The following is a 26,394-nucleotide window of genomic DNA, read 5'->3' on the forward strand; positions in this document are numbered from 1 at the left end:
TCTTTTCAAATGTTTTTGTGTTTATTTTAAAGGCTTTATAATTGCTAAATGTTCTCCTCTCTCAGAAGACATTCTGAAATGGAAGCAAAAATATCACTTGTGCAAAGCCATTTCCATTCTCCCAAAGGTCTGCTGGTAAATTATTCTTCCCGATCTTTCCATCTTTCTGGCCTGTGCATACACACCTAACCCATACTAAATTTCACCAGATGGCATTTTATTTCTTTAAAGGAAAGCAGTCGTGGGTTTAGACAGTTGAATTTTTAAACTTCTGTATTTACTGGAAGTGCATATGGTGCTATATGGACAAAGAACTTGTACTGAAAGGAAAACATTTCTGTCTGCAGTACCTCACAGTGTCTTAGAAGAAGAAAAGTACAGTCACATGGCGTATTTCTCACAGAATCTTTCGTGGCTGTAATTTTCTTTCTCTCCTTGAAATTAGAACATGTATACGGTACATACCTGAAAGTGGGTATTATTTTTAATTCTTCTTTTAGTTGCAAATAGAAAGGTTATATGAAACGCAATAAATTGCCAAAGTAATTGGTGAGAGATTTCTAGAGGAAAATGAAACATAAAACTAAACTTGTAAAAAAAAAAAAAAAAAGGCTTAAAAACCTCTGTATGTCAACGTAAGCAGATGTTGGTGTAGAATTTACAAGGATGAGAAGGCTGTAAAACCTCCCTTAAGCCATTCACAGTTCACTCCAAGGCCAAGAACGCCCCCAAAATCTGTTTCTAATTTTACAGAAATCTTTTGAAATTTGGCACGGTTTTGAAAAGTCCATGGAAAGAAAAAAACCTTGTCCTAGCTTCCTCTTCCAACTCTAAAGACAGACTTGCTTCCTTTCAACGGTTTTCACAGATGCAGTGACCCACGCTCCGAAGTCAGAATTAGCTGACTTTCACAAACATCTGGAAAAATGAAGGTTAGTACATGCAAACTCAGGTGTTGCTAAAGAATGAGGGCTGGCAGAATTGAGTGCGAACAATGTTTTATATTGTTTAGAAGGTGAGGATTTGTCCATAAGTATGTACTTCCTGGAGTGGGTTGAGATTGGGAGATTATTCTAAATATACTGTAGAAACATTTGTCTGTGTGGAGCTGGAAAAATTCCAGCAATTAGAGCCAGACCAGTGGGAGACTATCAAAAGTTTGTGTTAAGGAGAACTAAGATTTAACGGCAAACAAAATTTTGTGTTTTCTACTACTTAGCAGAAACTGGATGTATATCTAATTCATTTTTATTTTATGTAGACATGGTTAAAAATCTTATTTGGAATTGCCACCTCTGCTGTGCTTGCTTTATTGGTGATGTGCATTGCCTTCCGTCCTTTGAGAGGTAAGAACTTTTCTCCGATTTTCTCTGTCAGCCTTGGAAAATGCACTAACACATGGTCACGAGTGACTGAACATTTCCAAAGTGCTTATTTTCCAAAGTAAGCCTGTTATTTCCATGAAGACTTATAAGCTCACAGATATGTCCTTGTGCAACCAGAAATCATGAGGAATTTAAGGCAGGAGCAGAAAGAGATTTCCAATATGATTTCAGCAATAGAAAAACCTAAGCACTTTCTGTATCATTCCCACACCTCCCCAAATATAAACTAAATTACAAGCTTTGACAGACCTTTAGAGGCGATATTTTTTGACTAACGTTGCTTGAATGGATTGCCTCATGGAAAGTAAAACTGAGTATGAATTGAAAAGTTAAAACAGAAACTATGGCTTTGTGTTTGTTTGTTTTATTATGAGTCTTTTCAAAAATTTAGAAAGGCGGTCTAGAATAGAGATCTTGAGTATAGCTGTATAGAAAAACTAAAATTGTTGTTCTAGATGCAGTAGCAATGAACAATTAAATTAGAAAATGAAAAACTATTAAACAAGCATTATGTTTAGTGATAAATAAATTCTTTTAAAAAGGGTTTAGATTAACATCAACCTCCCTTTGCTGAAAGTTGGAAGATACTATAGACTGATAGGGGGTAGTTTAAATTTAAATTAAGACTCTGTCTGTACATTATCCAGCAATATTAAAAGTATGTTTCTGTAAAAGTTATGAAGAGAAGCTCAAATTCTGAACCAGGAGAAAAACGCAACAATAACAGGTCTTGTGCTTTGAGGGAAAAGTATGTAGCAACAATTATTAAAAGCTTATAATAGCTACGGTGGGGAATACCTTTGGTTAAAAGTTAACTGTCAGTAAAGGAAAATAAATGACAAATCTTTAGCTAAAGAATGTAGGAGTCCTAAATGATCCATTGCTTTAAAAATTAGAATACAGAAAATATTTTGAAAAATTCAAAATGCTCATGGGACTTTCACAGAATTACAAAATGAAGAGGTTAGTCAATATGATGAAGGCATTGTGCTTGTATCTTCAGTGTTAATCTTCAATCCATTTCCTGCTCTCTGCCAGCACACAATTATTCTTAGGCTGTTGAGAGGTATTGTGTGCATCCATACTTTTTATATTTTTTCAAGTTAAAATTGTTTCCAGATCAGTGTTTTACCTCAGTGGCTTGGGAGCCATATTTCCCTCATGCCAGCAATTGTCAGGCGACATATTAGGTCCCATTGACCCGTTGAATGCCAATGTGTTCAGAATTAGCTCCTGATTTTAAAAGAAACCCCCAGTACTTGAAATCAACATGTTGCTTCCTCAGAAATGAATATTCTGAGGAGAAAGTGTATGGACTAACTTGTGAGCCTGCTTCCATGTCCACAGGCAAGGATGGCTTGCCTTAGCACTTTGGAATTTGAGCCATAATTTCTAATAGGAAATATACTATAGTTACATATTTATAAATAATATATAAGTATATGCCCACATAGATATTTGTGTAATCCTACATAATAAAACCCTAACATGCAAATCAACTGAATGGCGGAATGACCAGTTGCTATGATGTGCATTGACCACCTTGGGGCAGGCGCTCAACACAGGAGCTGCCCCTGACCTGGAGGGAGGTGACCTGCAGCAGTGATCAGTGGGCAGTGTCAGGCTGCCAGTCAAGGTGGGTGCCAGCAGGGGGCCCCTGATTGCCCTGCCTACCGGTAGCCCCACAGATGGCCCTGATCGCTGGCCAGGCCTAGGGAACCTACCCTATATATTGGGAACAGTCTTTTAGATTTAAAAATTAAAACCTGGCAAGGCTACTCTAACACTGAAAAAACAGGATGATGCAGCAATGACATGCATGGACTATGGCTTGCACATTTTGTGGTCAGCCCTGATTCTGACACTTATAACTGTGTGAAAAAGCCAATTACTTAACTTCTCTCTGTTTCAGTTTTTCCACCCATAAGATGGGTAGAATGGTACTACTGCCTCAGAAGGCTCATGTTATGTACTACTTTTTATAATCAGAGCATCTAGCTGCCCATACAACAGCAAGATGCCTTCCACCTATATGAAAATTATGGTCACTGGTGCATGCAGCATCCCATATTGTGAGAGGGATGTCCTACTGCTGGTTTAGGCCTGACATCCCCCAAGGGGTCCCGGATTGCAAGAGGATTCAGGCCAGGTTGAGGAACCTCACCCCACCCCTCACCCCACGCCCCCATGCATGAATTTCGTGCACCAGGCCTCTAGTTATTTATAACCCTAATCCTTACCTTCTCTCCAAGTTTAGACATGTATAACATGTACATAAATGTATGTCATAAAGTACATATATTATAAAAGTCTATGTCATTTAAAACCTAGTTTTCTGTTTCAACCAATGGGATAATTCTCAGAGCAAATTAATTTCCTTGTAGAGTGAAGTAATAAAATTAAACTTTAAGAGGAATTTTATTATTCATCCAGAAACAGAAAATTTATTAAAAAGTTGAGAATTACACTTTTTGTCCATAATACCATTCTCTTTCTATTCTAAATTGGCTGAAAAACTGCTCAGAATGTCACTTAAATGACTTGTACTGGAACCATTCACTCCCCTACTTTGCAGAGTAGGCCAGAGGAAGCCCTCCTCCCTCCAGGCAGTGGTATAGACAGCCCTGATTTGAAGTGGATCCTCTGACCTCCCTCCTTCTTCCCACACCCCACTCCTCAATCATCCTTAGTCTACACCAGTGATGGCGAACCTTTTGAGCTCGGCGTGTCAGCATTTTGAAAAACCCTAACTTAACTCTGGTGCCGTGTCACATATAGAAATTTTTTTGATATTTGCAACCATGGTAAAAAAAGATTTATATTTTTGATATTTATTTTATATATTTAAATGCCATTTAACAAAGAAAAATCAACCAAAAAAATGAGTTCGCGTATCACCTCTGACACGCGTGTCATAGGTTCACCATCACTGGTCTAGAGCTTCAGGTCCAGTTCTCACTCTCACAACTGCCCAGTGCCTGGTGAGATAGGATCTAAGGTGGCAAAGCAGGAGAAGGGAAAGAGGAGGGAGGAGAAGGAACAGAGAATTCGAAGGGAAGGAAGCTCCTAGTTGGCCTTTTCAAGCTTTCTCAGAAGCTCCATTACCTCACATTTACCTTAGATGCCCTTGTATTCTTAGCCCAGTATGATGTGCTAACAACATAAGAACAGTCTTCTTTGGAGAAAGTTAAAAACCCACTTCAGAAACATTCATTTATTCATTTATATATTGAGGAATTAAGTCCCACTGACTACTTGCCCATCGTTGTGCCAAGTGCCGGGGAAATAGAGATTCAGCAGTCTAGATTTCCCTCTGAAAGTCGGGGTAAGAATCCAGAGTGGGTGCATGGCCTCACCACCAACAGGAGGTCGGGGTTTCTGTTGTTCCCCACCAGGTCTAGGTCAAAGAAGAAATGACAGGGGCTCTTCTGTGGAGAGAGAGGCCCAGGGAACACCAACCTCGGGATGCAAAGGGCTGTGGAGAATTTAGGCAGAATTTTATGAACAAATAGGAAAATGTGGTGGTGGAATGAGAAAAATCCATTTAGATCACTCACATAGTAATAAAAATAAGGGTCAACTTTTTTTTTTTTGAAACTTTCAAAATTTCCCATTTTTATTTTCACCCAAATGGAAAACACATATGGGTTTCTACCTCTTAGTCCCAGGCTGTCCTCCTTGGCCTCAGCCTATTCCCATCAAACTGATGGCTGTTCTATTCTCCTGCCTCGATTTACTTTCTCTCGCCTTCCCAAGCACCACCCTTCTTCCTGTGTGAAGATACAACCAGGCGGAGAATGGAAACTGAGCTCCACACCTTCCCTTCAATGTTGTCAACCCCCAAAAGAAACACACAGGCCTTGTTTCAAGAGATTTACAGAGGTGACAATAACAAAAGCCAAAGAAACAGAAAACAAAAATTGCAAAGTGACAGAGGCTCCAGAATTTCCAAAGTAAATTCTATACGGTCTTGCTTCATGATTCGCAGTTTCTGAATTCCTGGACCTACCTTTGTGAAATTCATTTGTGAAGTGAAATGTAGGAGTCATCTACTCTCTCCTTGAATTCTATTGAGTGTTGAGTTTCTCATATGGTGATGAGCAAACACTCAATAAATGCCAGCTATTATTTTTCTATAATTTCTAACATGCAGTAGCTACTTAACAAGTGGCAGCTAGAATTTCACCGTATTCTTCACCCTCATATACACATGCACACAACAATGATGACTAGGCCCCTCTGTGCGATATATTTCAATTTCAACAATGTTCTTAATTCTGAGAGTGTGTGTGTGACGGGGTGTCTTTATCCTTGGGTATCATCCCTGTTCCTATTCCCCATCACCTTGGATCAAAAACAACATATATATATATATATATATATATATATATATATATATATATATATATATATATTTTATAGCCCATGGGGATGTTTTAGGGATTTTTTTTTTTTTATTGCTTAAAGTATTACAAAGGGTATTACATATGTGTCCATTTTATCCCCCCGCCCTAGACAGTCCCCTAGCCTCCCCTATCCCCCAATGTCTTATGTCCACTGGTTATGCTTCTATGCATGCATACAAGTCCTTTAGTTGATCTCTTACCCCCCTACCTCCTGCCCTGCAACCCTCCCCGGCCTTCCCGCTGCAGTTTGACAATCTGTTTGAGGCAGCTCTGCCTCTGTATCTATTATTAAAACAACATATATTTTTTAGAAACTTTTGTGTACAAGGAACTCATAGGAGACATCATAAGTTCTGAGGCAAACGAAGAAAAGAAGAGAAAAGATAGAGGGAGTTGGGGGAGGGGCGAAATGGAGAGTGAAGTTGAGGGAAAGAAACAACGGAGGGGGTGCCTCTCAGATCCCCCTGCAGTCCTCCTGTCCGCCTTTCAACGCTTTTCCTTTTGCCGTTGTTGTTTTGGGCCTGCTGTGTTTTGTAAAACTTTGTAATAGCCACCAACTTTAAAAAATCAGAGGATTTCATAGAAAAATTTATATTTTTGGCTTCTCTTTAAATATTAAATCTGGCAGCAATGGGCCCATGGTAATAGTTAGCTAAGAAGCAGGTGCCTTCAGATGGGCAATGCTTTCTCCAGTTTCCCACAACTTTCTATTTAATTATGTACAAGATGCCATATTCATTCACAGTATCAGCCTGAAGTCGATAAACATTGGATTTTTAACCCTTGGGCTGAAAAACACACACACACAAACACACACATACACACACACACACACCAAAAACATATATGATGAGTTTAAAAATAACTACTGAATATGAAAAACCTGAGATTAGTATCCCATAGTCATCTATTATCCACAGTGTCCTGTCCACTGTGGCCCCTGGACACTTGGATTATTTGTCCCACAATTATTTACTAAGTACTTTCCTGTTGTCTAAGGCATGAATGACAAAGTCTCTACCATTAAGAAAGAACAGTTTGATAGTAAATAGGTAAACAAATAAATTAACAGAATATTTCAAATTCTTAAAAGTGCTATCAAGAACAACTGGAGTGGCCCAGCCAGTGTTGCCCAGTAGTTGAACATCAACCTATAAACAGGAAGTTCGATTTATTTCAGAAGATATGTGAAATTTAGATAGAAAACAATATTTTGTAAGAATATCATTTAGAATGTCCGTGTTTTAGTCAGAAATCCATTGTTGTTATTATTATTGTTACTATTACTATAACTTCAACAACCACTTTTTAGAATATAAGATATATGTGAGATGAAACCATCTTCACAGGAGATGAGAATATGTTTTTAAGGCTTGAAATTTTCCCAGTATCAACATTTAGAACTGTGAAACAGACTCCCTCAAACATCTTAAGAGTTTTTTAAGCTTATTTATTCACTGTTCTTTTGGAGGAAATATGGAGAAGTCTAAAGGGTTTAGAAAGTTCACAAATATAAAAGAGCTTTTGAGGTGAGGGTAAATAAATCAACTTTGCAGATTATATTTCTCTGATTTGCCCTTGGATTTTAAAATCACAGAAGATGAATCTTTGCAAACTTGCTTTGAGTTTTGCCAAATTTTAAATAATTTAGAAAATAATCCAAGTCTTTGGATGATTTCCATAAAGTAGAGGAGTTTACCTGTCTCCTATTTCCTAAGCAAATTGTATTACAACTTATACAAGAATAGCTAATCATAAATACACCTTAAGAAATACGTGTTCTAAAGCTCAAATCAGGAATGTGGAATCAGAGCTCAAAGTTCTTAAGAAACAGAGACAGTCATGCAGAGCTTTCAAATATAACAATAATTAACATAGTAGGCACAATTGAAATGATATTTTCATATAATATTCAAATACTAATTAGCCTTTTTCAAATTTATTGCCTTTTTTTGTTGTTAATCCTCACCGGATGATATTTTTCTATTGATGTTTAGAGAGAGTGGGAGGGATGGGAAAAGACAGAAAGAGAGAAAGATTGATGTGAGAAAGACACATCGATTGGTTGCCTTCCACACGTGCACCAACCAGGGCTGGGGATTGAGCCTGTAACTAAGGTATGTGCCCTTCACTGGAATTGAACCCGGGACTCTTCAGTATGAGGGCCAATCCTCTATCCACGGTGCCAAACTGGCTAGGGCTTACTGCCCATTTTAAGTAGAGAAAAGAAGTTATTGTTCATTTTAGTATCCTGGTGAACTAACAAAAATTATGTAGTATAAACAGAATAACAAAATCATTTTAAACCTTTATTCCTATTAATAATAAAAATAATTTCTTAGTGTCTAAATTAAAATTTTTAATACATATTATGATTTTATAGTTGGTAGAAACACTGATGTGATAAGACTCTTTAAAAGAACAAAATATGCATGGCCGGAGTGGCTCAGTTGGTTGAGCATCGTCCTGTGCACCGAAAGGTTGCCGGTTCAGTCCCTGGTCAGGCCACATATAGAAGGCAGCCAAGTATAGGTGACAAGGAAGAACTTTAATATACAGGTCTGGAATTCAGAGGAGAAATCCATTGGGGGGGGGGGGGGGTCAGGTCAGGTGGTGGGGTGAGTCAGCCTAGAGATATATAAAGGAAACCCCAGGAGAATGAAATGGCTGAGGACAGGGGCTCTTCCTCAGACCCCAAGTAACACCAGTATGAGCCATACCAAAATTTAAGGTAGAGATTAGAGGAAGATGAGCTGGCAAAGGAGGCTCAATGGGCCTACGTTTCCATGAATAATTATTCTACCTCCCTGGTGTGTTGCTTGCTTCTTGACCTAATTTTTGTTTGGTTTGTTTTGCTGTTATTGTTTGTTATTTTATTACACATGTTCTTTTGCTTTAAATCATAGTATAGTGATAAAGTGCCCAGCCTCTAAAATCAGATGGAGCTGGATTTAAATCCCAGCTCTGTCATGTATTAAGCAAGTTATTTTGCCTCTAATTCCCATGCCCTAATCTGTAAAATGAAGTTAATAACAGTCCATCTCAGAGAGGTGAGTGAGGATGTCATGGGACCATGCATTTAGAGTGCTTGGTACTTATGAAAACTTCATCAATTACAATACTTCCTATCATTTGTTTAAAGCTACCTCAGATCCATTTGTTCCCAGTTGTCAGCTTTTGCTCAAATATATTCATGGGTTTTTTTAATTCATTATTTTTTATTTTATTGTTTAAGGTATTACGAATAGTAGTGCATATGTCTCATTTATTGCCCCCATTGACCACCCCCTAGCCCCCCCTAGCCCCTGGAACTTGCTCTCACCATCCCACACACCCCAGTGTCTTGCAACTGTTGATTGTGCTTATATGCATACATACAAGTCCTTTGGTTTATCTCTTACCTCCCCAACCCTACCTACCTTCCCACTGTAGTTTGACAGTCTGTTCAATGCTTCTTTGCCTCTGTTTATATTAGTTTTTAAATAGTAGATTCTACACTCTAAAATTTCCTACATTTGCACCTGTGGTGCTTACTCAAGAAAAACTAATAAACAAACAAACAGACATGACTTGAAGCAATGGCTAGAGATGATGCCTTCTTCTAGATAGTTTCTCTGCAGACATGTGTGGTGTGCCTGGGAACCCACGTCACTTTCCTTAGAGTGGCTTATTTAGCATCAGTTCTGAATCAAATACGGAAATGAGAACAGAGGGACCCTGCCATTTGTGTGCCCACTTTAATAAAACATATTTTCTCATTTAGTTTGTGAAAAGTATTAGAGCTAACATTGAATGCTTCTGCTCTGGCACTTATTCCCAATTTTTCAGGACTAGAAAATTAAATGGCAGAAACAGAAACAGAATCTTAATAAAGAATAAGCACAAAGTTTTAAAAAAGAATTAGAATAGTGAATCATTACTTGTGAATCATTTCTGTGAATTGTAATTTCTTGGATTCATAATTGAAGTAGTTTTCAGCTTTGCTTTAATAAGTTCAAATGCAAATGTATAGTTAATTAGAGTGTTTAAGTGGTGTATGAGGAACTGTGCTAAAGATGGGCCAAGTTGACTCTAAGGACACTGTGAATAATTAAGTATTGATCAAGGAAGTGTCAGTTACATATAGAAGAGAGATGTTTTCAGAAGTCATTACTGCTTCAGCTCAAATATTTAGAGTTTAACAATTATACATGTCAAAATTAAACTTTCAAAACAACCAAAAGGTTATATTTCAATATAACTAGAGGCCCAGTGCACAAAAATTTGTTCATTCAGGGGGGTCCCTCAACCCGGCCTGTGCCCTCTCACAGTCTGGGACCCCTCGGGGGATGTCCACCTACTGGCTTAGGTCCACTCCCCGGGGGATTGGGCCTAAATTGGCAGTCAGACATACCTCTGGCAGCCAGGGAGCCCTCGGGGGATGTCTACTTGCCAGCAGAGAGCAGGCCTAAGCTGCAGTCAGACATCCTTAGCACTGCTGAGGAGGCGGGAGAGGCTCCTGCCACCACCGCTGTGCTGTCAGCTGTCAGCCTGGCTTGTGGCTGAGCAGAGCTCCCCCTGTGGCAGCACACTGACCACCAGGGGGCATCTCCTGCATTGAGCATCTGCCGCCCCCTGGTGGTCAGTGTGTGTCATAGTGACCAGTCATTCCCAGTTGTTCTGCTGTTATGGTCAATTTGCATATTACCCTTTTATTATATAGGATAGAGGCCTGGTGCACGAGTGGGGGCCGGCTGGTTTGCCCTTAAGAATGTCCTGGATCAGGGTGGGGGTCCCGCTGGGGTGCCTGGCCAGCCTAGGTGAGGGGCTGATGGCTGTTTGCAGGCTGGTCAAGCCCCCCAGAGGGGACCCTCACCCCATGGGGGTGTAGCCAGCCTGGGTGAGGGGCTGATGGCTGTTTGCAGGCTGGCCACACCCCCTTCAGGGTAGGGGTCCCTACTGTGGTGTCTGGCCAGCCTGGGTGAGGGGCTGAGGGCCATTTTCAGTCTGGCCACACCCCCTTCAGGGTGGGGATCCCTACTGTGGTGTCTGGCCAGCCTGGCCAAGCCCCTCAGCGGGTATCCTCACCCCATGGGGGTGTGGCCAGCCTGGGTGAGGGGTTGAGGGCAGTTTTTACGCTGCCCACTGCCCCTTCGGGGTGGGGGTTCCCGCTGGGGTGCCTGGCCAGCCTGGGTGAGGGGCTAAAGGCTGTTTTCAGGCTGGCTATGCCCCCTGGTGACCCAAGCTCCCAGCCTCTCCTTTTTTTCTTTTTTTCTGGGATTTATTTATCTTCTATAATTGAAACTTTGTAGCCTTGAGAGGAGCCGAGGGCTGGCCAGGGCAGGCGGGAAGCTTGGCTTCCTCGGTCACCGGGGGCAACCCAAGCCTCCTGCTCACTCCAGCTCCGTGGCCACTGACATCTTAGTTGGGTTAATTTGCATACTTGCTCCTGATTGGCTGGTGGGCATGTCTTGTGGGCGTGGCTTGAATGTAGAGGAAGGATGGTTAATTTGCATGTTTCTCTTTTATTATATAGGATTATTTGTAAGGAGCATGACAATCCAGTTATTCATTCAATAATTACTAGTGGCATCTTTTTTAGGTGACAGGAACTTGTTTAATCATAGAGATACATGTTATACTAATTTACATACATACACACACATTCAAGACACTAGAAAATAGAACCCCCAGTAATTCCCTGCAATCTTGTTTAAATCTAATCTGGATCAGAATCAGACCCCTTGTGCTGTTTTCATTCTTCAAGGATCGCCAGAGGAAATGTACTTAAGAAGAATCCAATTGAGTGTAGCCTGAACAGATAGTGGGCAAGAGGACTGAATAGGGGTATAAATACCCCTGAATAGGGGTATAAATGTTAATAGATCATTAACATTCATTGAAGGCCATGATCAACACTTAGTTGTGGGTATCTATGTCCATGAGGTATGGACTGCTAGTCAGGCCATGCCCATCCACATACCAAGAGTTTAAAGGCAAAGGGCATCCCAATGAGAGGCACAGGGGTATAATGAAGTACAATTCCCTGAATAGATTCAGTGAAATCACTAAGTTTGGATTCTTTGCAGAAGAATATCCTGGGGTTATTGGTAAAAATGAAGGTTAGCAGGACCTCATCCCCAGAGATTATGAACCATTAGGTTTGAGATAAGGATTAGGAATCTATTTTTCAAACAGCATCCAAGTGACTCCAGGGACTAAATTTGGATACATTTTTTAATTAGGGCCTATCCATGTTGAAATTTACCACATGGATAGGAGGGTAGAGAATAAGGGCAGGTATATCTTTGGGGGGAAATTAGTGAAAATAAGTTAACATAAAATCTGTCAAGTTGATTTATTTTTTTTCATTCAAAAATATTTATCATGCTCCCACTGTATGTGAAGCATTATTCTAGCTACTGGACATATGACAGTGAGAAAAATCAAATACAGACTCTATTATCATGGATAAAGACCTATGCCTTATACAATTCATGGAAATATAAAGACAGAATGTTTATATTCAATAAATTGAGCTAAGTGTTGAGATAGCAATAAGCCAATAGCATTTTCATAGAGCCCACTGGAAGGTCATTTCTGCTGATGGCTGGTGGTAGTGGTCAGCATTGATAGTGCAATGAAACATTACTATGCTTATAATCTTTCTCAATATACAAAGAACCAGAGCTAAGGTTGAAAATTCTAAGTAAACTTTATGTTTTATACATCTGAATATGTGACCTAATGCAACATCTCAGAGCAGACACATTACTTCATTACATTTATAAACAGGAAGAGCAGAATGACTTATTTAGAGTCTTCCCATTTGATTTGGTATCTTTCTGAGTCCCACCTGACTCCAGCATAATCAATCACACCTCTGAACCTCACCTGCACCACATGTGAGGTTCATACTCACCAAACCCAAATCTGTGCATGAACCCTATTTCTGAATAAATAGAACTGGCTCCACTGAATATATTTTCTATACATTTACTCACTGCTTCTTGGGTGCTGGTGTGGCTTATTATCATCATGGTAATTAGTAGTATAATTAATGCATGATTAAAATTGCTATACAGGTAACTTGAGTCATAACATGACATATGCTAAGTTCTCTATATAGATTATTGGCATTTATAGCTGCTATGAACACATCTACACTAATAAAAGAGAAACATGGTAATTGGCATACGACCTCTACCCTTTTCATTGGCTAATCAGCGAGATATGCAAATTAACTGTCAGCCAAGATGGCCCGGCAGCCAGGCAGCTTGAAACTAACATGAGGCTTGGTTGCCTCAGTGACAGAGGAAACCAACGTTCTCCGCCTGCGTCTGCAAGCCTCTGAGCCTGCAGTTTCAAACATTGTAACAAATACCGCGGGACTTCAGCCAGCAGATTTGCAACATTGTATGCAAAGGCCAGAAACCTACTTTCAGCCAGGGAGGCCTAAGAGCTGGAGCCAAGCCTCAAGGTAAAGCTGGCCCAGAATAAAAAAAAAAAAAAAGAAAAAAAGGAGTGGTTGGAAACTTCAGTCACTCCCAGCCTGAAAACAGCCCTCAGCCCCTCACCCAGACTGGCCAGGCACCCCAGTGGGGACCCCTACCCTGAATGGTGTGTGACCAGCTGCAAATAGCCATCATCCCCTCATCCAGGCTGGCCAGGCACCCCAGTGGGGACCCCCACCCTGAAGGATGTGTGACCAGCTGCAAACAGCCATCATCCCCTCACCCAGGATGGCCAGGCACCCCAGTCAGGACCCCCACCCTGATCCAGGACACCCTTCAGGGCAAACCAGCCGGCCCCACCCATGCACCAGGCCTCTACCCTATATAGTAAAAGGGTAATATGCTTCCCGGCACCGGGGTCAGCATGACAGGGGGCAGCACCCAAACCCCCTGATTGCCCTGCGGCTCTGTGTGTGACAGGGGGCAGGGCCACAGCCTCCCTATCCATCCTGCTCTGTTCGTGACAGGGGAAGGCGCCCCAACCCCCTGATCAGCCCTGCTCTGTGCCTGATAGGGGGGAGCTCCCCAACCCCCCCCCCCCACGGGCCCTGCTCTGTGTGTGATGGGGTAGAGCCATGACCTCCCCATCAGCCCTGCCCTGAGTGTGAGAGTGGCGGCGCCCCAACACCCTGATCGGCCCTGCTCTGTGTGTGACAGGGGGCAGTGCCCCAACTCCCCTATCGCCCCTACTCTGTGCGTGACAGGGGGCAGCGCCCCAACCCCCTAGAGAAAGAAATGAATATTTGAGGAACAGAAAGTCCAGTGAAGGGGCTGGAGGGACAGGCCATCTAGACCAGTGAGAGACTATAGTCCAGACTAACACTTTTGACCTTTATTCTAAGAGTCATGGAAAGCTCTGGAAAAGTTTAGCAGGAAGATAAAACTCTCATCTTCAGCAGTGTTATTTTTACATGGGCAAATACCAGATTCCTAAATGCTATTCAAGGTATAGGACATTTTTCTAAGTTTTGGTTCTGTAAGCAATGGCCTGGAGAAGGGATGAAAAATAGCAATAGGGACATGAAGGAAATTGGAAGTTGGTTGCCATACAATCCATTTGAGCAGATCTGTTTCAGGGCTCTGAGCATAGTCATGTTTGAAAAACACAATTGTTTGGACAACTTAAATATAAGTGAAATTTGTTCATAGTTATAAGCTACCTTAGGTTAGCTTTTATATGGAAAATCTTTACTCTTGGAATTTCTAAGATTATTTGTCCAGATGATGTGGCTTTCTTTTCTTCTGGTTCACTTTCTGTTTGTAACAGTCTGTAGTCAGGATAAGCAATTATCTCTCTTCATTAATGCCTCTCTTGAGATATCCGAAGGTAAGGATTCTGGCTGATCTCATCTGAACAACTGGGCTGCTAAAATACATGTTCAATAAGTCAGTAGAAATCCAAGCCTTGCATATGTGAGGAAATGCAGTCAAGTGCTTAAGAATCTAGTTTTAGTCAAAATCACATGGTCTTCAATCCCAGTTTTGCAAGGCTTAGATATGTTGGAACCTCATTTCACTCTCATTCTTAAAAAAAATCTCTGACAATTCTTCACAAACTGAACAATAACGTCCCCACTGCTGGGCACCATCCCCCTCCAGGCCCTTCATACTCCACAATTTTTTTCCCACCAGTTTTCCCTTCCAGGCAATCAAACCACCTGTCTAAGCCTCAGTTACCCTGTCTATAAAATGGAGATAATACTTATATATATTAAGACAGAAGTTAAACAAGTGTTTTGCAAATGGCAATTTTTTTTTTATTATATGAGAACAGATGAGAGAGAACCTTAGACTTTGAGTTATTAATCTTCTTTTTAGTAATAGTTTGTTTCATCTTCCCCCAAAGATCATAACTCTGAAGGAAATAATACAACAAGAGCACTTACACTGAAAGATATTTTAAATGGGACATTTTCTTATTGGACATATTTTCCAACTTGGATTTCAGGTAGGTGAACTTCTTTTTTACTTTTGGGTGTTTTTTTTGTTTTTTTTGTTTGTTTGGTTTTTTTTAGTGTTAAACTACAGAGGGAAGGCAGAGAAAGGTTTGGGTTGGGGGTAGAGGGTCAGAGATCAACCGAAGGACTTGCATGCATGCATATAAGCTTAACCAATGGACACAGATCCCTGCGGGGTGTGTAGTGAGGGCATGTGCGGGGTTGGGGGTGGGTGGGGGGGGTGGGGAGGTCAATGGGGGGAAAGGAGACATATGTACTACTATTTGTAATACTTCAAACAATAAAAAAAAGAAAAGATCAGAAAACTTAATGCAAAAAAAATGTATGTTTCCTGTTTTTGCTTTTAGTGACAATGTATCTCTATGGTAACAAAAGCCGTATCAGTTTACATGGGGGAAAAACAGCATTTATTTAGACAAATCAAGTGACCAGCAAAGCACTTTGACAGAGCCTTTTAGACCAGATTTTCCCCGATAATGAGACCAATAGGAGTTTAGCAGAAAAGTAAAAGCTGAGAATTGTTACAATAATCTGAGCATATGGTATAGCTATTCAGAATGGAAGAGAGACACCTATTTAAGAGAAGTCATGAGAATTTTACTAAAAGGGAAATCCATTGTTAATCTGGATAATCCCAGAAATGGACAAATCCCATCCTAAAAACAAATCCTTTAAGGGCCATAAAATTAATATTTACATACAGTTTTGTAAAATAGGATGTTGTCAAATAAAGCTAATCAAAAATAATGAAGTCAACTAAATTTTGTCTAAAGTGCCACTAAACAAAATCAAATATTTTCATTTTTTTCTTTAGAAAATAAAAATGCACATAAAAACGGTTTTAAACTCAATCAGGCATAACCCAAATTAAATGAATTTTTATTGCAAAAAAATTAGCATTTAAAACTAGTTTATCCTCTTTGTAACACAGATAAAAGGCAATTTTATTCCACCACACTGAACTGGTTAGGATAGGGCTGCTATTAACAAAGAGGGCATCTTTGTGGAAAGTAGGAAATTGTATTCTTTTCTCCCTTTACAATTAACTTATTTTAAATCTGACAAAGTCATATGTACTGAACAAAGAGGAAAAACAAAATAAGTCTGTGAAATAAGAGAGATTTCTCTTTGTTATAAATGTAGTTCCTGTTAAGGGAGATTATTTCAAGTTTTGTTTTCCTTCTTGTGTAAAGGACAAGAGTACCTCCATCAATCTACAGATAATAACATAGTATTTTATAATATTGAAACAGGAGAATCATATACCATTTTGAGTAATACCACCATGGTATGTATACAACATCATCTTCCTCCTCAAAAGACTTTGCCAGCTCTTCAATGATCAAGAAAGAGCCCAGACTCTTAGCACCCGATCTGGACCCAACCTGCCTTCTCAGCTCCATCCCACTGTACTTCTCCTTTAATTCTCCCTTCTCCTCACACTAGACTCCTGCCCTTCCCTCCTGTAAAACACCCAGCATCTTTCTTCCCCTGTGGAAATAATATGGTCTGAGATAAGAGTTAAGAACTCAATCCTGTAGTCAGGCATACTGAGGCTGAAATCCTGGCTCTGCCACTTACAACATGTGGAAAATTGGGTACGGTTCCACACTATACTAGCACTACCAAGCTTCAATTTCTTCGGTAATGTAGGAATAATAATAGCTCTTTGGATTAATGTAAGAATTAAGTGAAGTAACATTTGAAAGTGCTTTGGACAGTGCCTGCATAGAATAAATAGGCACATGCTACTCGGTCCTCTTAGGCTCTCAGCCCTCCTACTTTCTCTCCCCTCAAGAGCCCACTAATCTTTGAAAGCCACAGTCAGGTGACCCTCTCCTCCTCTATGCAAGCAATCACTCCCATGTGGATTCAAGCACTTCTTCCTTAATGCTTTTGTAAAGTTATATTTATATCTCTTTTATAGAACTAATTTGTAACATAAGTTACTTATTTACAAGTTTAACATTATAAGCTTCTTGAAATCACAAAGTATATCTTTATTATGCCACCCTCCCATAATATCTAGTAAGTTTCTTCCTATATAGTAGGCACTGCATAAATGTTTTAAAATTGCACTGAAGATAACTATAAGTCGGATATATCAAAGATGTGTTATTCTGTTAGAACTACAAATTAACATGGTTCTGTTATTTTTTTCTGCATCCTAATCAATTTTTTCATAATTTCAGAAAAGTGTGAATGCTTCAAATTATGGCTTATCACCTGATCTGCAATTCGCATATCTAGCAAGTGATTATTCAAAGGTATTGACTAATTTGGATATATCTGGTTATAGCTCTTACTAATCCACAGTTTGGTTTATAAATGTAAGAGGAAGCAAGAGTGTATTTTTATCTCTAAATACTCAAGAAGTTAATGTGGGCTCTAGATGAGCCCCAAAAGCATAACTGAAACAAAAGCAAACAATTTTGCTTACTTATCTGGTTATCAGCAAGTAGTAGCAACTTGTTTCCTCAGGGGAAACACTTTATTTGAGGGCACAGATATTCACCAGAAAGGGGAGAATTATCTTTGTATTTGTAAAGCTATTTGGTATCACAAATCATTAGTTGATTCCCACATTTTAACCTTATAAGAGCTCATTATTTAAAATGAAAAAAAATCAAGATGTGACTTATTTAACTGACTTGCTCAAGCAAGATGACATTCAATCATTAACAGACCAGAAGTTTAAATCTGTCTCCAAAAGCTTCGTGTAGGAGAATCCCACAAACCAGCCCATTTGCCCTCACTTAATTTCCCCTCCTGAATGAAGTTGCAGGTAAGTTCAACAACTTATTTTTTTTCTATTTATACATCTTCAAGATGATTTTTATTTTTTACAAAAGGCCAAGGGAATTTACTACTGATTTAAACATCTAACAGTTACTTTTAGATCAATAACTTTTAGTTTTAACTGTCATTTTTCATATCCTACTTGAGATGCAAAACACCCTTAATATTCAGAATGAAAAGTCCGTCTAGCCCCTGCTTGTTGTTTAGTCAACTGATTATTTTCCAAAGGACTGGACCGGTCCTGGTACCAGCACTCTTTAGAAAGACATGTTTCAGCCTTCTGGCCCTACTTTGTCTAGAGTCTGAATGCCCTTTTAATAAACAAAATCCAAAAAATACCTGCATTATTCACTAACCACGATATAAGTATACTTATGAGAAAAAAAAAAACCCACTAGTTTTTAAAGGAGGAGTCACATGCTCTATCTCTCCTATTTTTTTAAAAAAAATCTATTAATTTAAAAAACCATATTCAAAGAAAGGCGAGCATTTTACAATAAAACTATACATTGAATGAAATTCTTTGTATCCTGTTTTAATGGGTGTCATGATAACCAATGGTTCAGGTGCAAATAATAATGAGGAAACTATTAGAAGGGGTTTACATTTCATTCTGATGACTCCTTATGGGCCATGGAAATCATGGTGGTTTTACTTCAGTGAAGGTAAAATATTAAGGGAAAATTCTATAGAGCATGTCAAAGAAAAGCTTGTCATATTAACAGATGTCTTTGCATATGGTTATTATGGGGTGAGGGATGAATTCTGGAATATGGACAAACAGCACAAAAGTCCACAATAAAATTCTTTAAATGAAGACTAATTAGGAATTACAACTTACTCTTCCTAGTGCCCTGTGAAAATAGTCCTTCCATAATTCTGAACCTTGAACTGAATAACCTATGACTATACATTCCTGATATGAGCTTTTAAAAGATTAAAATTTGTCTTTGCCTCTCTTCTTTCTGACAGCTTTGGAGATACTCTTACACAGCAACATATCACATCTATGACCTTAGGAATGGGTAAAACTTCATGTCTATTTATGAATACTACTTAACTCTATTATATAGACTTTCCATTCCAAGCTCTAATTTGAGGTTGACTATCCTGTTACTGATCTTAGCTTCTTGCTTCTTCACAATATATGTGCATCCATAAATTAAGAAATTCAAGGAAATATTCCTATGCAATACTCATCTTTTTATTTGGCTAATATTTTGCATTTTTATAAACAACCTAGTTCCCCCATAGGTCTGAACACCAAATTGCAAATATGCTATTTATGGAAATAAACATAAGTAGTAAAAGTATAAAATATGCATGATAATGATACACTGCTTCTAGGAAGGTGGCTGCTTCATTGGAAGGAAGCAGAAGGGAGGGAGACCATTAGTTGTATCTGGACATATACTCTGTTAGTTGATTTTAAATTACTTGTTTTTAAAATTTCAAAATGTTAATATCTCAAATTTAGATGGTACATAAATTGCCATCTATTATATTGTATTCTTTATTTGTAAGTTTAACTATTTACAATATATTTCAAACAGAAAAAAATATGCAAATAAGTCAGTAGTAGAAAAACTGAGAAAGAGAATTCCTGGCAAAAGGAATCCTATCTAATAAAAGAGAAACATGGTAATTGGTGTACAACCGCTACCCTTCCCATTGGCTAATCAGGGCAATATGCAAATTAACTGTCAGCCAAGATGGCGGCCGGCAGCCAGGCAGCTTGAAACTAACATGAGGCTTGCTTGCTTCAGTGATGGAGGACTCCAACATTCCCCGCCTGCCCCTGCAGGCCTCTGAGCTGCAAGCAGCTATGTAACAAACATAGAAGCTAAACAAAACCCCAGAAACCTGCTGGCTTCAGCCAGCAGGATTGCAACATTGTAAGCAAAGGCCAGAAACCTACTTTCAGCAGCGGAGGCCTAAGAGCTGGAGCCAAGCCTCAGAGCTAAAGCTGGCCCAGAATAAAAAAAAAAAGAAAAAAAAAATAAGGAGTGGTTGGGAGCTTCAGTCACCCCCAGCCTGAAAACAGCCCTCAGGCCCTCACCCAGACTGGCCAGGCACCCCAGTGGGGACCCCCACCCTGAAGGGGGTGTGACCAGCTGCAAACAGCCATCATCCCCTCATCCAGGCTGGCCAGGCAACCCAGTGGGGTCCCCCACCCTGATCCGGGACACCCTTCAGGGCAAACCAGCCGGCACCCACCCATGCACCAGGCCTCTACCCTATATAGTAAAAAGGTAATATGCCTCCCAGCACCGGGATCAGCGTGACAGAGGGCACGCCTAAACCCCCTGATCGCCCTGCTGCTCTGTGTGTGACTGGGTGCGGCGCCCTAACCCCCCCCCCCCCGCCCCCACGGGCCCTGCTCTGTGTGTGACGGGGTAGAGCCATAACCTCCCCATCGGCCCTGCCCTGAGTGTGAGAGTGGTGGCACCCCAACCCCCTGATCGGCCCTTCTCTGTGGGTGACAGGGGGAAATGTCCCAACCCCCTGATTGGCCCTGCTCTGTGCATGACAGGGGGTGGCGCCGCAACCTCCCCATCGACCCTGCCTTGAGTGTGACAGGGGACGGTGCCCCAATCCCCCAATCGGCCCTACCCTGAGCGTGACTGAGGGTGGAATCACAACCTCCCGATCGCCCTGCTCTGTGTATGACAGGGGGCGGCACCCCACCTCCCCAATAGGCCCTGCTCTGAGCCCGACCAGGGGCTGTACCTAGGGATTGGGCCTGCCCTCTGCCACCCGGGAGCAGGCCTAAGCCAGCAGGTCATTATCTCCCGAGGGGTCCCAGACTGCGAGAGGGCACAGGCCGGGCTGAGGGACGCCCCCCCCCCCCCGCCCCCGGGTGCACAAGTTTTTGTGCACCGGGCCTCTAGTATTATATAAAAACACAAAGGGAAATGGAGAGCATGGAAGGTTCAGGAAACTGAAAGTAGGTCAGTTGAGTTGAAACTGGAGGAGGGTATGACTACTGGGAGGTGGTGTCAGGTTGGGAAGGAGTTGAGGCCAGGAATCCTGGGCCAAATTATAATGAGGAAACTATTAAAAGGAGTTACCATTTCATTCTGATGACAATAGGGACTCACTGAAGAGTTTCAAATGGGAAACAACATGATCAGATTTGCACTTTAGAAAAATAACTGACTAAGAATGGACAATGAGTTGGTTTAGTTACTCATCTTAATGCAATATCCTATTTGTGTTATATAAAAGGGAAAATAATTATATATCTTGAAGAGGTATTAAAAATCTTATGGTCTATTTCCCCTTTTGTTTAGCAAGAGCACAAAAGTTCAAAAAATATTTACCTACTTCTTTTAAATGTTCAGAAGAGACTAACTCTGATCTTCTTAAACTGTCAAATTAAGAAATAGGAACTACTACATAAAGTAGAATCTAAATTCATCTAATGCATTGTGTCTTTCTCTTCTCTGATCCACTTTGTCACCAAATACAAGAGTTACTTATTGAGGACTTATTTTGTGAAAAGCATATATGGAAGAATACAAATGAGCTGAAGTCACCAACCCGACTCTCAAGAAACATTTAGACTAGCGAGGAGAAAACCCACTCTTTCAATACAATTAAAAAAGTGTACTGAATTACTTAATGCTTTAAGAAAGGCATGCATTATTTTCTTATTTTTCTTTTAATCATTTTGAAATTCTCCAAGTCCTATGTTGAGGTTCACCAAATTAAACAGAATTCCAAAACAATATGGCAATACTAATATTTTAATCCTGCTTTAAAGCCTAGAATCATTGCAAATATTTAGCTTTTGTGCAGTGAATTTAATCAAACCACTGTTGTTGTTTTTTATCCACCACAACTATTAATTTGGCAGATTGTTTTTGTCAGTTAAATATACAATAATTTAGAAAGTGAGGGATGACAAATTTGTTGAGATTTAAGACAAAATTGGATACCATTAACTGCAAATGTTCTGTGTGCCTTGGAAGAGTCCATAAAAATTTACCACAGAGAGAATGAACATGGTTCTGGTTTCAGGACAGGGAAGGGATACTGAGGAGATGACAGCCTTTGAAAAGCAGCCTCCGCCACTTTCTCTCATGCTGTGAATTATTTAGAAAACACAGAAATGACCACCTGGTGACTTGCCGGTCATGAAGGGACTGTGTGCTGAGATTTGCAGCTTGGCACTGTCTACATGACTGGGTAGGTGATGCCACAGCATTTGGCAACATCAGGCAGTGTTACAATGTCAAAGGTCACAGGCACACTGGCTAGAGACAGAATTGTAAACCAGGTGAAGAACGTTTTCCCGTTGGGTCACTTTCTTGCCTGTGCCCTTGGATGTCTTTCAATATGTTCCAGACCTCCCAGGGGCTGGGTGCCTTAAACTGCTCTCCGACAGTCAGGCTTCCCATGGCCGTACCAATGGTCTCCCTCCTCCGGGGCCTCCATCCTTTCTCCAATGGAAGAGGGTCTGTCCAGTGTCCTGCTCCCTCATTGTCTGCTGGCCTGGTGCTGCATGACCTAATAAGCTAAGTCAATGTTTATTATGAGGCTTCATAGTTTCCAAAGTTTAAACAAGTTAGAAAAGTAGAAATATCAGGTATATGTTAGGTCCAGGTTGGAGATATTGTTTTGGAGAGGGAAGGAAGGGAGTCTTTCTTCAGGCTTCTCACATTACACCTAGAAGGTAGGTCGTCCTTTTTTTTTTTTTTTTTAGAACTTTTATAAGAGTTTTTTGAGCCAAATTGACAACGCATGCCAGGGGCAAGATTTCAAGTGTTCCCCAGGTAGGTCTTGCTTTGCATTTCCACAAAAGCATTTTTTTTAGCTGAATTTATTGGGGTGACGTTGGTTAATAAAATTATATAGCTTTCAGGTATACAATTTTATAGGACATCATCTGTATATTGCACTGTGCTCACCACTCCAAGCAAGTCTCTTCCCATCACCATTTAGCCCCCAATACCCTTTTCTACCTCTCCCATCCTCCTCCTCAAGTAATCACCACACTCTTGTCTCTCTATGAGGAATTTGTTTGTTGTTGTTGTTTTTGCTTAATCCATTCATCTTTTTCACCCAGTCCTCCAACCCTCCCAACCCTCTGACAGCTATCAGTCTGTTCTCTATCTATGAGTCTGTTTATATTTTGTTTGTTAGATTCCACATATGAATGAAGTCATATAGTATTTGTCTTTGTCTGACATAGCATAATGTTCTCCAGGTCCATCCATTCTGTTGCAAAGGATATGATTTCCTTTCTTTTTTATGGCTAAGTTGTATTCCATTGTGTAAATGTACCACAGCTTTTTCATTCACTCATCTACTGATGGACACTTGGGTTGCTTCCAAATCTAAATGAAACTACTAATATGTATCTCCAAGAAGATAATTAAAACTTAAGCATGGCATCTTATGAGTCTTTTTTTTTTTTTTTTAAATATATTTTATTGATTTTTTACAGAGAGGAAGGGAGAGAGATAGAGAGTTAGAAACATCGATGAGAGAGAAACATCGATCAGCTGCCTCCTGCACATCTCCTACTGGGGATATGCCTGCAACCCAGGTACATGCCCTTGACCGGAATCGAACCTGGGACCTTTCAGTCCGCAGGCCGACGCTCTATCCACTGAGCCAAACCGGTTTTGGCCATCTTATGAGTCTTTAATACATGAAATCTGAACACATTCTTGCTGAAGAAGTGCAAAAGCTCCCCAAAACAAGTCAGTCCATTGAGAATTTGCAAGGTGACTCAAAGGATCAAAGTGAGGTTTTTGGCTAAAAGGATATTTGAAGTTTCCCCATGGATGTAGGACTTTGCAAGCTTAAGGCATACTGCCTAGTATACAATCTGTTTTTCATTTTAGCTTAGATAGGATGATCCTTTCTGTTTCTGATTTCAAGTCAGATCTCTGGGGAGATTGTCAAATGGCATCTTATTTTCAAAAATTTGAAATGCATGTGCATTCACAGAGCTGGGGTTGTGAATGGGAACGCACAAGAGTATTTATAAAACTTCAGCACCATTGTAGATGTCAGAGCAGAAAGTCACTCCAGCGACCATTCTACCCTGGTGTGTACAAAAGAGGGCCAAAGACTTGAGTTTAATTTGGGCCTCTGCCAAGAACTAACACTGTAATTTTTAAAAGTCCTACTATTTCTCTAACTTCACATTTATTTTCTACAATATTGGAGTTCCATTAGATAATTTCTAGAGATATTCCCACTTTCACAGTCTATAAATCTTTAACTTACTATCTCCCTACAAAGGCCAGCAAACCGAGACCTAGAGAAGTTAAATGACTTCTAAGTAACTAGTGAAGAGCTACAACTACCAGCCCATCTCTCCAGTCCCAAGGGGCCACATTTTTTCCATTAGGTTTGAAGAAGCTGAGAGAATGCCTCTTCGTTTTTATTGTTTGTTTATTTTTTCTGTTTATAAAGATTTTTTTTTTTTTACATTGAGCAGCAAGGTTTTTTGTGTGTGTTTTCTTTCTGTCTTTTTTTCCTTCTAGAGATTTTGTAAGAAGAAATGAGCTTCCTCATCCAATTCAGTATATTTGCTGGTCACCTATTGGGAGTAAATTAGTAAGTGTTTGAATTATAGAAGTATTTAATCATTTAAATAAAAGAGGAGCCATTTGATTTTGGCCTTTGGTAAATTCCCTTGCTTAAAAGAAAAAAAATAAATGTATTACTATTTTTCAGTGGTTAAAAACAAGAAGAGTTTTGATAAATTGAAACCCATCTGAGAATTCCGCAAAATCTCAAGCTCATGGATAGACTTCTTTAAATATCTCAGTCAGAAACTTTATCCTTATACTCAGCCAGAATGCATGGTGCCAGAAAGCTCAGGAAAAATATGGTTTTCACAAGTTTCCCAGTCTAGCTTCAGACAACATGAAATTTTGTCCAAGCTCTTATTTAAGGACTCTAAATAAAGATTAGATCTGGCTAGCTATTGATATTCAGAGATTGATTTTACTTTCTGTTAATATACATATAATTATTTACTTGGGTAATAAAACCACGAATAAAATAGTAGACTTTATTCATTATTTGACATAGACTTTAAAAATCATAATGGATGATAATGTGAGTCAGTTGTTGTTTTTTGACCTGTTAAAGTGAAATAGTACTTGTGAGTCTTTTTGCATCTGAATTGCTACAATTTTAAAAGTCATTAGGTCAATAATTAACACAAATATACAGACTTAATTGTATTTCTTATGGAATTTCCCTGTATTAACTAGCTTACCGCCACTTTCAGGTATATGTGTATGAGATCAATATCTATTTGAAACAAAGACCAGAAAACCCACCTTTCCAAATAACATATAACGGAAAAGAAAAGAAAATATTTAATGGAATCCTAGACTGGGTTTATGAAGGTAAGCTGTATTCTTTCTACTACTGCTGTGTTAGGCTTTTAATTGAAAATAATTGCATACGTTTAGTAGCATTTAGATGAGTGCTATGCTGCTGAGATGAATGGTGGCATTTCTGAAAGCTGTTATCTGTGCTATGAACAGAACGTGCATGTTCTGAAAGAACAAAATCTTATCAGACTGGTAGAGTTTATTTTTAATGAGCATCATAAAGTGGTAGTAACAATTTATATTCCAAGAAGTTTATGGTCCTTAAATGCTGTGTTAGTTCATTTTCTCAGGTTTGTTTTTTCTTAGAAAGAAATATTTTTTCCAATATTAAACTGTTTATATTATTTTGCAGGAAAAAGATCCTTAATTTGTTATACTTCTGTGAATTTTGTCCTCTTTCTAGGTTCTGTAAGATCCAGGAAATAACTGGACTTTAAAAGGTTTTCTGTTCCTTACTTTTTATTAAATAAATATATAACTTAACTGGTTTTTTTAAAAAAATAATATTCCCAGGAGTGAAAGTCAACATTCAATGTTTATGTTACTCTGTTGCATAATTAGTTTCCTTCTTTTGGCTATTTTAGGTGACTATAAGAACCAGAGTTTCCCCAAAGGGAAAAATTAATTCTTGTTAATGTGTTTACTATTTATTTTAAAATTACATTTCTGATTAATGTCAAATCCTAAGAAGTCTGTTTGATAAAGGGTATAATGCTAAACTATTCCTCTAAAACCAGATTATTATTTTTATTTTTTTAAAATATATTTTATTGATTTTTTACAGAGAAGAAGGGAGAGAGATAGAGAGTTAGAAACATCGATGAGAGAGAAACATCGATCAGCTGCCTCCTGCACACCTCCCACTGGGGATGTGCCCGCAACCCAGGTACATGCCCTTGACCGGAATCGAACCTGGGACCCTTCAGTCCGAAGGCCGATGCTCTATCCACTGAGCCAAACCGGTTTCGGCTAAAACCAGATTATTT

At 39.6% G+C, this 26,394-nt stretch overlaps 1 protein-coding gene across 1 annotated transcript in view; it reads left to right on the top strand.

The window, feature by feature from the left end:
- Positions 1-1,255: 1,255 nt before the first annotated feature.
- Positions 1,256-26,394, top strand: part of LOC118661972 (fibroblast activation protein alpha) — a 71,036-nt gene continuing 45,897 nt past the window's right edge. Inside the window, 7 exon segments of the mRNA XM_036320534.1 lie at positions 1,256-1,346; positions 15,131-15,232; positions 16,436-16,530; positions 17,435-17,509; positions 19,014-19,066; positions 24,545-24,617; positions 25,300-25,420. Of these exon segments, the coding sequence (XP_036176427.1) occupies positions 1,256-1,346; positions 15,131-15,232; positions 16,436-16,530; positions 17,435-17,509; positions 19,014-19,066; positions 24,545-24,617; positions 25,300-25,420 (610 nt within the window).

This window comes from Myotis myotis, unplaced genomic scaffold (genome assembly GCF_014108235.1).
Source record: "Myotis myotis isolate mMyoMyo1 unplaced genomic scaffold, mMyoMyo1.p scaffold_m19_p_8, whole genome shotgun sequence".
Taxonomy (NCBI): domain Eukaryota; kingdom Metazoa; phylum Chordata; class Mammalia; order Chiroptera; family Vespertilionidae; genus Myotis; species Myotis myotis.